General features: G+C 46.0%; 1 protein-coding gene across 4 annotated transcripts in view; it reads left to right on the plus strand.

The window, feature by feature from the left end:
* Positions 1–14,131, plus strand: part of LOC126523065 (uncharacterized) — a 104,775-nt gene that overhangs the window by 44,250 nt on the left and 46,394 nt on the right. The window contains exon 1 of one of the 4 annotated variants that reach the window (XM_072288726.1): positions 9,136–9,228. The exons of 2 other annotated variants lie outside the window; for them this stretch is intronic. In XM_072288726.1, the coding sequence (XP_072144827.1) occupies positions 9,145–9,228 (84 nt within the window). In that variant the 5' untranslated portion in view covers positions 9,136–9,144. Of the gene's footprint in view, positions 1–9,135; positions 9,229–13,521; positions 13,676–14,131 lie in introns of those variants that run through there. One more of the 4 variants, XM_072288727.1, reaches the window with a different exon arrangement.

A 14,131-nucleotide genomic window follows, 5' to 3' on the forward strand; every position in this document is an offset into this window, starting at 1 on the left:
CCGCTCTGCAGGCAGAACTACGGCAGTGCGGTCGAACAAGTGCGTATCAGTTAAAAACTACCGTAAACCAAACATTCCCGGCCAATACGCGACCTCTCAGAGGTCGCGTGCTGTGGCGATACTGCTAGGAGGAAAAAAAAAAAAAGCAAGGCGAATGGCTTCTCGAAGAGTTCGCTTGCCAAGGACTGCTGCGTTGACGTAATGCTCTCTCCTAGTTTATTTCTTTTCCTCCATTATTTCTAGCTCGATGTTACGACAACGTAATTGGTCTCTTTGATCAGTCATCCCCGACTGATTGAGACTACTGGAGATGCTGCTTGTGTCAAAGCTAATTGGATGAAAGTTGCAGCTCGTATACAGTCTGGCCAATACGGGAATACAAAGATCGGTGCCCTTTCTCATTGAAAAACTGGCTTGGACCCTGGTCGTGCACCCCACAAGCAGAGGCTCTTGAGGTTCAACTGGATTTTATCTTGGACAGTGACTTGGTAAGTAAGTTTCTTGTGTGCAGCATTTTATATGCTCTATGCTTTCATAACCTGTTTATGCCTGTGCTGTCCTTATAGCCTTATAAAATATAAATATATAAATATAAATATATAAATAATATATATATATATATATATATATATATATATATATATATATATATATATATATATATATATATATATATATATATATATATATATATATATATATATATATATATATATATATAAATATATAAAGCTTGAGAAGTTTACGACGTGGCAATTATGAACAGCTGGTGTCACAAATCCACGAAACCTGCCATTGCGCTTCTGAAAGAGGACATAATATCATATTTCAGTGGCTGCCGGGACATTGTGGCATTGTTGGTAATCACCTCGCCGATGACGCTGCCCGACGTGCCCAGGCTGGCTCACCGACACTCCTTATACCTTTATCCAGAGTCGACGCTGCAAGAGAGCTTCGCAGTCTCGCTCGTACAATCACGTTAGGTTGCTGGCATACACCTCAGAACTCTAAGTGTCGTGTACACAGCCTCGACCCGTCACTGAAACTTACATTACCAGCGAACCTTCCACGACGTGACGCAACACTGCTGTGTCGGCTGTGGGTAGGAGTAGCATTCACCAACTCCTACAGCTATCGTATTGGAATGGCGGATTCACCAATGTGCGCGAAGTGCAAGTGTGAAGAGACCATCAGTCACCTTCTGTGCCACTGTTCTCGCTTCGATAATCAACGCGAGACTCTCCAGTGTGCCTTAAATAGACTGGATGACAGGCCATTTACGGAAGCGAAGATCTTGGGGGCCTGGCCTCATAGTTCTTTGGCCCAGAAAGCAGTTCGAGCGCTTTTTCGCTACCTGAGGGCAACAGACTTGAGTGCCAGACTGTAGACATCCTACACTTAAGTTCTCTCTTTCCCTCTTTCACTCCCCATTCCCCTCCCCACGTGTAGGGTAGCAAACTGAACTCAGTCTGGTTAACCTCCCTGCCTTTCTGTCTTCCCTTCTCTCTCTCTCTCTCTTGTATTCCCACTCTATATTATCCGCGATATAAAGACTTTGTCAGTGTTTTGCAATTTTTGTAGACATTGTGCAGTACGTGTTCTGTATTTTAACCATTTTTTGTTTTTTTGTATTCTTCCTAAAAGTTTAGGATAGCAGGCCTTTTCTGGGGCCACATTTTTGGCGTTTCACATCTAATAGTGAAAGGAGAAGATAAATCATAGGTGGTGTAGTTAAGTTACTCTAGGTCAGTGACACCTTTGGAATCTTCTAGACTTTCTCCACGTCGCCCTTCACGCCGCTGTCAACTAGTTCGCTTCATCTTCTGCCACTAAATTGCGCCTTTTCATAATGACCTAGATAGCTCTAGATAGCTTTATCGGCTTCTGCGGTTAGAAGAACGGGATAATCCTTACGGAGGTACCACCAGTTGCTGATTAAAAAAGATGACCTGCTACGTGCTCACGCGTGAATATATTAACACGTTACGACATCTCAAACGCTATATGTTGCCCCTTATACATCATAAAGGAATCAGAGGACGCAAACCGCCATTGCGACTACGCGAACGACCACTGAGACTTCGACTTCGCTGCAGTGTCAAAACCTTTCTTTCATTTTCTCTATCTCTAAGAAAGGGTGTTCAGCAGGCCGATAGGCATCACTTTAAACGCGAGGCTTACAGGCTTACATCTGTGTACAGATACACAGATGTCTAAGAGTCCGGTCCGCAAACAGGCTTGTAGCCTTGCTTTGTCCGATGGCCCTATTCGGTATCTCGCGGTATGATCCGCAACGCAAATTTGACGTGCGTTTGTTAAAACTGGCTTGATTTACGTTCTCCAGTGCTGAGCGGGTGTGCCGGATTATAGTTAAGCGCCGGTTGAAACTTGTTAATTTCGACTAGGCTGACCGTGTGGCTTCATTTTAACCCCGCTGCTTCAAAGATAGCGAAGCGGAGGTTCCTTTGTCGATGCCGCGCTGCAGTCAGACGATCCCGTTTCTGTCTGCTCGGTTAAAGGGCGCTGCCTATAGTGACGATGCAGTTAACTAGTTAGGTATAGTTAACGATAATATGTGTTAGTAGCATATTAAACATGGTCTGCGCTGAGTGCGTGCCACAGATCGTATAGGGCAGTACATGTTAGTGAAGTACGCGAAGATTGTTCATACCGTCCCTCCCGTTGTTGCCACCGCTGTTTACCGAGTGGCGAATGACCGCTTAACAAGAGACCTCACTGTCATCGACTGTATGAGAGAGGTACAGGCGTATTTCAAAGTGTTTCAGTGTCGACGAGGATGCAAGGATAAAAGTACGGCCTGCAACACTATCCGACATAAAAAGTGAGCCCGACTCTATAGACTATACGCGAGAGGCGCGTGCATTCCTGGTATCTTAATTTTTATTTATTTATTTATTTATTTATTTATTTATTTATTTATTTATTTATTTATTTCACAATACTGCAGACCATATTGGCCCAAGCAGGAGTGGAATATGATAAAAAGAGAACTGCAAGAATGCGAGTACCATGCAGACATAGTTTATTAGTAAACGAAACCTTAACAAATATGAGTATTCACACTAACAAATGAACAGGGTCATGTATCTCTGAACGTGTAAAAATATAAATTGAAATAAAAAGTAGACTAATGAAACAACATATGTTCAAGTGACCTCAAGAACAGTTTTGGGAAGGGCGTTACATTCGGAAATTGTCCTTGGCAAAAACAAAAAAAGAACACTCTGCTTAAATACATTTGTTTTTGCAAAGGCTGCTTTCAGCGCATGATTGTGCATGTGTCGAGTCCTTCGGGCACTTAAGGGTTAGACATGTGGACATGTCTAGATTACCTACTAACATATTATGCAAATACGCTATGCGAGTATATTTTCTACATACGCATATTTGTAACGTTGGAATTTCATTATCACGCATAAGCTTAGTAGGGAAGTCATTCCTTCTGTATTTCCCATAAATTAACCTGTCAGCGTTCCTTTGTGGCATATCTAGCTTTCGTACAGTCTGCTTAGTGTGGGGATACCAAATCACGGAAGCATATTCTATTTTAGACCAGACATATGTTTTGTATACCAATAATGTGAGCTTTGTTGAAGCGTTTCTTAATTTCCTTCTTTAAAAAAAGAACAATTCCCTACATGCTGATGCACAAATGTCACAAATACGAGCTGACCAGAAATATTTTGAACTGAGTGTAACGCCTATTTGTGTTCTGTTACCTGTCCTGTTTCTCGATTATAAAGTGCACAGGCATAAATACTACGATGTACTTTATATGTAGTCCTTAGTAAGACGGCTTTTTTTTTAACTATAACTTCTATGTCACATGTTCGACACCACTGCTCAACCTTCAACAACCGGTCCAGTAAAACAGCATGCGTTCACTTTCGCACAATATTTTTTTTTGTATATAATACAGTCATCTGCGAAAAGTTTTATACATGGCGAGTCAGACACAACTTCAAGTAAGTCATTTATATACACTAAAAACATCAAATGACCCAGTACACTGCCCTGTGACACACCAGAAGAGACAGGAAGGATATCGGAAGCTTTATCATCCACCCCAACAAATTGATTTCTATTCTGCAAATAAGCTTCCACACAATTCAGTAAAAAAGCAAAAACGACCAATGAATTCTAGCTTATGTAACAATTTTCCATGCGATACTAGGTCGAATGCTTTGCTAAAGTCGACAAAGAAAGAACACATATATTGTCCCCGAGTGATCTAACGCCGTTAAAATATGACGCACAGGGGTAAGTAGCTAAGTCGTCGTAGATTTTCACTTTGTGAAACCGTGTTGAAATAGGAGACAAAACATTTTTGTTGGACAAGACAGACCTGATATATAACCCGTTATGACATGCTCCATGCGTTTCGAGCAAGTAGAAATAATCGACGCAGGCCTATAGTTCTTTAATATTAGCTTTATTCCCTTTCTTGTGTATAGGCACAACGCGTGCCGTTTTCCGATATGCATACAGTCCACTAGTCCTTAATGAAAACTGAAAATAAGACATATATTCTGTAACCTGGGTTGTAAAGCGTTTCAAGAATTCATTTGGAATTCTATCTGTCCCCGCGGTTCTTCTTGTCGTTTAATTTCCGTGGCATACAGACGGAACTCCGTCAGATGTTATCGGAGTTATATCCGACTTCAAAAGTTCCTCCTGTGCGGCATAGCTGACCTTAGAAAAAAAAAAAGAAACAAACACTATAAAAGTACATGTATAATGGTAAAACTGGTAAAGTGCTGGCAAAATGGCGTACGCGTGGCAACGACGTTAAATATATAGAGGACGACAAATGTCAGCTTTTTATGTCCCTCATCGCATGTTCAGTGCATCCTCGCTCGTGTCTTGTGTATCGGTTCTGCCTACGGACAGGCGTTATTCCGCACCATTGTATTATAAGGTAAGGTACCTCGGAAAAACGTACACCTTTCTTGGAGATTGCAGCAGCTATATATGCGCGGTCGTCGTCTAACTAGCAGACCTAGGTGGTGTCATCAGAATAAATAGCCCAGGGGAAAAAAACCTCGTTTTAACCTCGCGGCCACGCACTTCTGCTCGCGCCGACGAATGACGTCACGCGCCGCTATCGCGAGCCAATGGGAGCAACAATGGGCCTTCGGCAACAATTAAATGTCCGCTGCAGGTCGACTGCGCCAGAAGAGGGTAAAGTGCACCTCTATTACGCCGACATCCGCCTAACACAACGTGCCCATTCTTTGTTTACAATCGACCGCCTCGGCACGCGCGCATCAATTGCTCTTGTGCAAACCCCTCCCCCTCCCCCCTTGCCCCCCGCGCAAACGACTTGCATTGACGACCGGCCACGGCGCGGGCTAGGCAATGAATCAACAAGCCGAAGTTGACAAGGCGGACCCGGCGCAAAGGGATTTTTTGGCCAGCTCCGTCCGATTGTGTAAGGCAGACGACGGGGAAGCAGGGAATCTCAGCAGAAGGAGGTTCTAAATAGGCCCCCGGAGTGGAAGTCGTGCCCCAAAGGTGAAGCGGTCCCGCAGGCTTATAGAGTTTAACACGCGTGGGCACCTGAGACATTTGTAAATTTGTCGGTTCGGCGTTTTTGTGCAAGAAATTTCATTGAATCACTCGTACAATGTAACACCGGAACTGGACCCGCTTCAACACTGCCGCGCATCAGCGAAACCAGGCCACGCGATGCGATCGACGGGGAGTGACCGAACTGGGGAAGACTCAGCCAGCGGCCAATGTTTCGACGAGGGAAATTTGTTTTCGTCAGGGCAGGTACATATTGCGACATACAGAGGTCCATGCATAGGAATTTGAAAAACATTGGAGGGCGATTCAACCTCCAGTTGAAGTTGACGAAAGACAATGTCTTCCTGATGAGTTGTGGGTGAGAATGGTGTGTGCGACCCTTATGATGTAGTGTGAGAGCCGCCGCCCTAGCGAGAGCGTTTGATCGGCGTCATCAATTATAGTCATCAGTTATCATCAGCATCATCATATTTATCATCATCATCCATATCATCATCACTGCCACCGTCATAATGATTACAATCATCATCATTATTATCGCCTTCATCAACGCGGCTCCCAGAATCAAGATACAGTTCATCATCAGTAATCATCATCAATTCTATCACATATTCGGTATCGGCCCACGAAGGAAGGTAGAAACAGATGCTGTAAGCGGACATACTTGATACGGAAAAGTAGCGATAGGAAAACATTTGTCTTCAAAGTTGTGAGGTTTGACGTCCCGAAACAGCGCAGTTCGTTATAAGAGATGCGGTAGTGGAATACTCCGTATTAATTTCTGACCACCTAAGGTTCATTAACGTGCGCATATATCTATAATACTACACGAATAGCTTCGTGTCTCCATGTTTCTGTGATCCTCAGAGAGGGGACGTGTAACTGGTTTGCCGGTGTCCGAATAAATGCGTGACAAATTTTATCGTCCGCTACGATGTACCTCGCTTAACCAATTTGTGTATTTGATTAACCAACAACAATTTTTTTAAATATATATAATATAGGACATCAAGACGCACTGGAAAGCAGCACAGGACGCTGGTCGAATGTAAGCCCAACGATGTACCATTCTGGCTCCTCTGTTTGCCCGGGTAAATTTCATTATTTTTAGAATTTTGGCACATCATTTCGTACAGATATAGTAATACAATTTTTTCACAATGCCGACTATTTAATTAGATATGCTCATTGGAAGCCAGCATATATTGAAGAAAAAAAAGAACTCTAAGAAAAACAAATACGAGAAGCACTGCGTAACAATTTTATCAATACATTGGCGCAGAATAATACGACCGCGCAGGAGCACAACGCCCGATTTACGATTGAGCTCTGTATAGACTCTTGTCGGAGTAATCAAGCAAAAACTAACAGTACATGGAAGAAGATTTACTCCATGAAATGCTGCCGGCTGCTCCTTTGCACGTGGTATATGTTCAGTGAATCGATCACACATAAACTCGAATAAGTGCATTAAGTTTTCATATAGTTCGAGAGTAACGACGTGAAGAAAGCTGGCAAGGCACAGGTCCCGATATGGTCCGAGATTCACTACACAGTGCATTAAAACGGCGATTCCAGCAAATTTTTAGGCCAGAACAGCACCTCACTTTCGCTCGCAGTATAGTCGTATACTTTTGCCGGGTGTGAAAAATTTCCGCCGTGGAACTTTACATCTTTTGCAAAGCGGAAATGTGAACATTCGGCTCTCAACGAAAGTCAGCTGTTCCCTTTCATATTGGCGTCTACCGTGTACAAGAGAGATGCAGAGAAAAAAAGATAGAATAGGAAGAGAAGAAACGTGTATACGTGCAGTTAACCGGAAAAGCGTCCGGTTGGCAACCTTACGCGTGGAAACGGGGAGGAGGGACACAGGAGAGAAAGAGAAAGGTTTCGTGCCCATGGCCACCGAAAATAGCACAGCGAAAAGCATTGAACGCACTAGAACATTTTTACAAAGAGACAGGCATCCTTAACAAGTACTAGATACTGCACTGAATAATCACACGATGTTACGACAATTTGTTCCTATTATTTGTAATTATTAGTGCTTGTATATTACGTGTTATACTTTTTTTGTATTCTGTGCGTGCGTTATTTTAACTCTATGTAACTCCTCATCTGTTTATATGCTCTTCGCAATCTACATGACGGGTGTTTGTGTGTGTTTGTGACTGTTTGCAAACTCATTGTGGTGCAACTTGCATTTGACTTTCATATTATTATGTTCACGGGTGTATAGGACTGTGCACTGTGGAGCTCTGGGACCCTATGGACGTGATTTCTCCTCATTTTCTTACATATATCTTTATGCTGTTGTCTCCGCTATAAGAAAAGGAGTAGCCGTCACCATTACAAGGTGACTACGTCTCTTTCTTTTACTTTTCATTTCAATAAAAAAAAAAGAACGGTTTCGTGAAAACGCGCGGTTCCCTGGTTGCGTGACACTTTTCTCTTGCACCAAGCGCAGGTTCACCGATCGGAATACCCGCGTTGTCGCCCGTCCTCCCCGCGTACAAGCCGGGACAGGTTACTGCCACTCCAGGAGTCGTTGTCGTTATACGACCTCCCGGGAGGCTTAGCCGGCGCGGCGTTTATCCGGTCGCCACGCCGAGCAGCGTCTCTCTCCGGCGCTGGTCGACGCAGCACGGCAGCAGCCCCCAGCTGTGGTGGCCCGCGCCGTTAATGATGCGCCGGCGCATATTCATGGCGGACCGAGCCCTAAGCTGACGGAGCCGCGTCGGCGGCGGTTCCGCTCCGCTGACCTTCGCCATTTAATTTGCCTGGGCGGGGAAAAGAAGCGGCGGCGACCGCGCCGAGAGATGTCTCTGATGAGGAAGCGAAGCGAGAGCGACCGCCGGAATTGGAACGAGGACGCGACGCCGGACGACGCCGCCGCAGCAGCTCCGGGCACGCCGCGCTCGTCGGCCACGCCGTGCCTGCTCCTTCAGCTGCCTTGCCTCCCTTCACCGCCCCAAGGGCGTTCGAGAACGCTGGTGGGGGGGACAGAGTCGGAGCGAGAAGGGGGGTCTGCGTTGTAGTGCTACCCGCTGGCTCGTAGCTGTACCCCGACGCTCGGACTATAACTCTCCCCGCGAACGAAAAGCAGTGTCCAGCCAGGCGATACGCTGCACGAAGCAAGGATGGCAGATTTTCCACGCGATGTTTACGCATGTAGATTGCGGCTATTAGTTTTGTCATGTGTTTGAGAGGGGCGGAAAAACACGAGCAAGACACTCTTGAGAGACGGGCTGGAAACAGCCTTCGGAGAATGCCGTGCGACGCTCACCTGCCTCAGAGCACCGGGGTTGTGAAGATACGGTGAAGTGAAAAGGCGACGGATTTGCAAACAACAGGAAAGAGAGAAAGAAGCGAGCAGACCTGCGACGAGAGTCTACTGCAGATGCTTAAAAAGACACGCGTGATTGTTTGAACCTACGTGTGTATGTGTGTGTGTTGGGGAAGAGAAGGATAGGGGAGGAATTTTTCTTGTGGCGCATACATGGGAATATATGTGCTGACCAAAGGGGCATGGGCACCTGAGCTATAATGCAGAGTAGAAAGCTATGTGAAATGTAATATGGTTTACAGGGTATTATGTCGCTCTGTCAGCGCTCTGTTCAGCGTGACTGCAGCAACCATTGTCGGCATCGTTTGGACTACAGCGCCGGCTCACTTTCGGTAGGCAATTATATGATGTGTGTTTGCATGTCACGTGTCGAAAGTTGGCGGCAGTGCCTGTAAACCTTCCTTGAGGATAAATGTTGGTGCAATTCTCAATTCCGCCCGAGAATTTGTAGGAGAAATAGAAAAAATATCATTTATTGGTTTCATTTGACAACGTCGAACTGGGAAAAATCGTGGCAGTGATGCAGATATATCTTAAAAAATAGATGAAGACTGCGAAAGATTGTAGTACCGGAATCTCGAACTGCTTCCAGCTTTGGAAGTGCGAAAATGAACATTTTAGGCGATTGTTAGCACACCGCACGTAGGCGTGGAAAAGGACTCGCAGTCTTAGCGGATCACGATGCTAGCGCACTGGGGCATCGGATTAAGCGAGTTTCTGCTGGTCGCATTGTGGAAGAAGCAGCGCTCCAAAGGCCGACAATAAGCATTTGTTCGATTGTCACTTAAGGACGATCGACGAATAAACCGCGTTCAGCATGAGAGAGAGAGTGAGAGAGAGAGTCCTTTAGTGAAACGCAGAAATATTTGCCGGCATGTATGTATCCACCTACATGCTACTTTGCATACAGAAAGCGATCGAGGACAGAAATGCCCTAGAAGTAGGATGGCGGGAAAAGTAGAAAAAGAAGGCAAGAAAATCGTGGTGTGGTTAAATAAATGAAAAGACTCGATATATTTCGCTAGAATGGCCTCTGCTTCGCAAAAAGACACTAGCGCTAGTAAACATTACGCCTTATGCTTTCTCCTTTCAAATCAACCTAAATATTTCGATTTTCTCTTTTCACGGTCCTTCAAAAGACATTGGAATAATTGGGAATCTTTTGCGTATTTACATCAGCAAGGAGAACAAAATTAAAAATTCTCTATACGCAAATACTCAGCACGATAGGATACTGGCGCAGTCAGTCACTTCATGGCATTCCACAATTACGAGATGGGGTAGCTATCAGTGTGTGCCACGCTTAATGACTGATTTCTTGGGTTATACCTAACTGATACATTAAACAGCTCTCTATCGATGTAGACATATATATATTTAAAAAATCCGCCATTCATCGAACTCCAGGTTTTCGGGTTTCGAACGACGACGCCAAGCCGTTTATGCATACATTCAAATGTTTCCTCTTTGTTTGTCGGGCTTCATACAAACGTAGCATTTCCCTCTTTGTTTGGTTTTCTTTTCTTCTTGTTTTTTGTATACCTGTTCGTATATTTCACACATAATTTCGCTAAATTTCCACAACGACCATGGGCGCTCAGAGGTGCCGATCGCGCAAGGCACACGTTGATCTTCGCCGACCTTCCTCACTCGCAATATTTCTGGGCCCATGGCCGTCGCACCAGCACCAGCACAGCGAAAAGCATTAAATGTAACATTTTTTTACGAAGATATAAGCGTCTTTAACAAGTCCTAGATACCGCACTTAGACACACAATGTAACTACAACTTGCTTTCATTATTTGTAATTATTAGCATTTGTATGTTACGTGGTATACTCTTTTGCACTCTGTGCTGAAACTCACTCTTGACTGTCATATTCCGTGCGTGTATTAGTTTAACTCCTTGTGATTCCTCATCTGTTTACATGCTCATCGCACTCTACGTCGCGTCGCTTGTGTGACCTTGTGACTTTGTTTAGAAACTCATTCTGGTGCGACTTGCCTTTGCCTTTTATATATATATGTTCGTGGGTGTATAGGACTGTATGCTTTGGACTTCTGGCCCTGTGACGTCATTTCTTTTAATTTTCTTACCATATATATATATATATATATATATATATATATATATATAGTGTGCGTGTGTGTGTGTGTGTGTGTGTGTGTGTGAACAGCAGGTTGCCATTTACCCTCAAGAGAAAAGTGTGTAACAGCTGTGTCTTACCAGTACTCACGTACGGGGCAGAAACCTGGAGGCTTATGAAAAGGGTTCTACTTCTATTGAGGACGACGCAACGAGCTATGGAAAGAAGAATGATGGGTGTAACGTTAAGGGGTAAGAAAAGGGCAGATTGGGTGAGGGAACAAACGCGAGTTAATGACATCTTAGTTGAAATCAAGAAAAAGAAATGGGCATGAGCAGGACATGTAATGAGGAGGGAAGATAACCGACGGTCATTAAGGGTTACGGACTGGATTCCAAGGGAAGGGAAGCGTAGCAGGGGGCGGCAGAAAGTTAGGTGGGTGAATGAGATTAAGAAATTTGCAGGCACCACATGGCCACAATTAGCAAATGACTGTGGGAGTTGGAGAAGTATGGGAGAGGCCTTTGCCCTGCAGTGGTCGTAACCAGGCTGATGATAGATGATTATATATATATATATATATATATATATATCGTCTATTAGAAAAGGAGTAGCCGTCACCATTATAGGGTGACTACATCTCTTTTATTTTCATTTCAATTAAACACAGAGAGACAGAGAGAGAGAGAGGTTCTGGCACCCCTTTAATGGAGCGCCCGGTTACGCCTACATAGTAAAGGACACCCAGCTGTTTGCGCGCAGAAGAGAAAGTTCACAGACGACATACGGACAGCCCAGACGTCGACACCCGCGTCGTGAACGATTTTGACGCTTCTCGTCGCATCGGCCGTCACGTGCCGACTTACGGAGGCGCGTTCGTCCGGCCTTCGCCCGAGCTTCCGGTGACACCCACACCCGTCGGTTGTGCACAATTTCATCCCTGCGCGGGAAGCGTTTGTGGAACGGCGCGTGTCTCCAAATTGCGTCAAGCACCGAAGGGCCGCCTCACATGCGCAGCCTCGCTCGTATCCTTGCACTGGGACGTCCGAGCTTCCGGTTATGTCACGTCACGCATGTACACTTCGTCCTTTTCACTGCCCCTGTGTGTCACGGCCCGTCGGCATCTGTACTGTCGGCGATATCGTTACATGTTAAAGGCGCTGGCCGTTTAATCGATCGCGCATAGGAGCGCGCGTGACCGCGACCTGATTGGAGGATTCCTCGTGCCAACAAACGGTGCATGCTGACAGTGAGGCGGTTAACAGTGGACTCGTTGCTGATAAGGAAACTGATAGGTTTCGTGTTCTCCAAGTGGGCGAGTCGCCCAACCGCGCCATTGCGCAATAGTCGTTCTGGCCCAATAGCGCAGCGCAGCGAGGTGTCTCCCAAGTGGGAAAAATCTTCGGTCTCAACTCGTGGGCTGCTGCTCATGGTAAGAGAACAGTTGGCAAGTGAACAGGTCGCAGTACACACTATTCAGTCATAACACGTGGCTACTGCAAAGACCAATTGCTTCTGAAATTTATTATTATTATTATTATTATTATTATTATTATTATTATTATTATTATTATTATTATTATTATTATTATTATTATTATTATTATTATTATTATTATTATTATTATTTCACTTTTATTCAGGAAAGAAATACGTGGACTACTTGACCGAAGTTTGCTCGCATAACATAAAATATATGAGATGAACTTTTGAATGAATGAGTTCTGGGGTTTTACGTGCCAAAAGCACGATTTGATTACGAGGCAGCGGTTTCTATTTGATTAATAGAAAGCGTAAATTGTGCTAAAGGCAAGCGCGCAGCAAATCACTTTTCGTTGCAGTCAATGGCAAGGTCTCAAAGACTGAATCTTATCCACCACGGAGCAGTTGAACCATGCGAATTAAGGGCCGTCACGGTCGTCTAACGCGCGTCGTTCAGACGCCCTGCGGCTCTCTAAGGGCGGCGATGGCTATAGGTCCCTATACACACACGTGGCAGGTGTCGGAGACAAGGTTCCACCTTCACGCCACCGCGCGAGCTTTCGACACCGCGGGCAACTCAGAAGGCGACAAAACTTCGCGCTTTCGTTCGGAGCTGCCGAAGCAGCTTCGCTGACCGTAGCCACCGGGCTGAGGAGGGCACCCGAAGTACGCCGCAGGGTGACGACCACCAACACGACAGACGCGGCGGCGTCTCGACTGACCTTCCCTTTTGTGGCGCCTCGACGATCTCGTTAGGGGGCATGCCACGGGGGTGGGGGAAGAGGCAGGAGACCGCGCGCCCGGTACTCCTGACGCAACGGGGCCACCTTTGCGGACTCATTAGTCCCTCAGTCGCCCGCATTGCAACGCTCCGTGCCTTTGAACGGCGCTAACCCCGCCGTCGGTGTTGGCTCACTCACCCAACCCCGGGGTCCGGCCGCCGCCTGAATGAAACAGCCTCCCCCCGCCCTCTCCTTTGATATGTGTCTCCGGCGTTGGCATAGCTATGTCGTATGAGGGGATGGCGCGACTTCGCCCCGTCGTATATAAGGGGTACCCCGACATCTTCCGTGGAGCTCTATCATATGTGGTTGCGTCGCTGAGACTCCGCTCGTGTCTTACCCGTGTGCTCTGAACGTCGAGCCAGCAGGATTGGTGATCAGCCCATACCTCAACTCCGCCAAGACGACACGCCGAGATTCGACATGAAGGTTGGTAGAGTTGCTGGCATTTTTAATCGAGGAACGCTGTCGGGTGCCCGTGCGAATAGCCTCGACAAAAGAGAGACACCGATAGGTATGCCTGTGCCGTCTCGGACTGGACCGCCAACCATTGCCATGTTAACTCTGGTGCGCTGGAAACCGTGGGACACATTTTGTTGGAATGCCGAGGTTACACAGACTAGAGCACATGCTTTTTTTTTTGCCCAGGATGGTGTCCGTGTGTAGACACAAAACTCCCCATACGTTCGCCTATACCGAGGATAATGCATTGCATGGGCCTACCCGCTGCGGAGGTGAAGCAGGCGTTAAGCACTCCCCATATGTGCGCCGATTCCGAGGACACTGCAATGCCGGGCCTACCCGCGGCGGAGTTGCAGTACGCTATTGAGGGGCCCACATACAGAGCTTCAGTGATTATCCATCTTCACAGAGTGGAAGGGCACC

This window comes from Dermacentor andersoni, chromosome 6, assembly GCF_023375885.2.
Source record: "Dermacentor andersoni chromosome 6, qqDerAnde1_hic_scaffold, whole genome shotgun sequence".
In the NCBI taxonomy this organism is placed as follows: Eukaryota; Metazoa; Arthropoda; class Arachnida; order Ixodida; family Ixodidae; genus Dermacentor; species Dermacentor andersoni.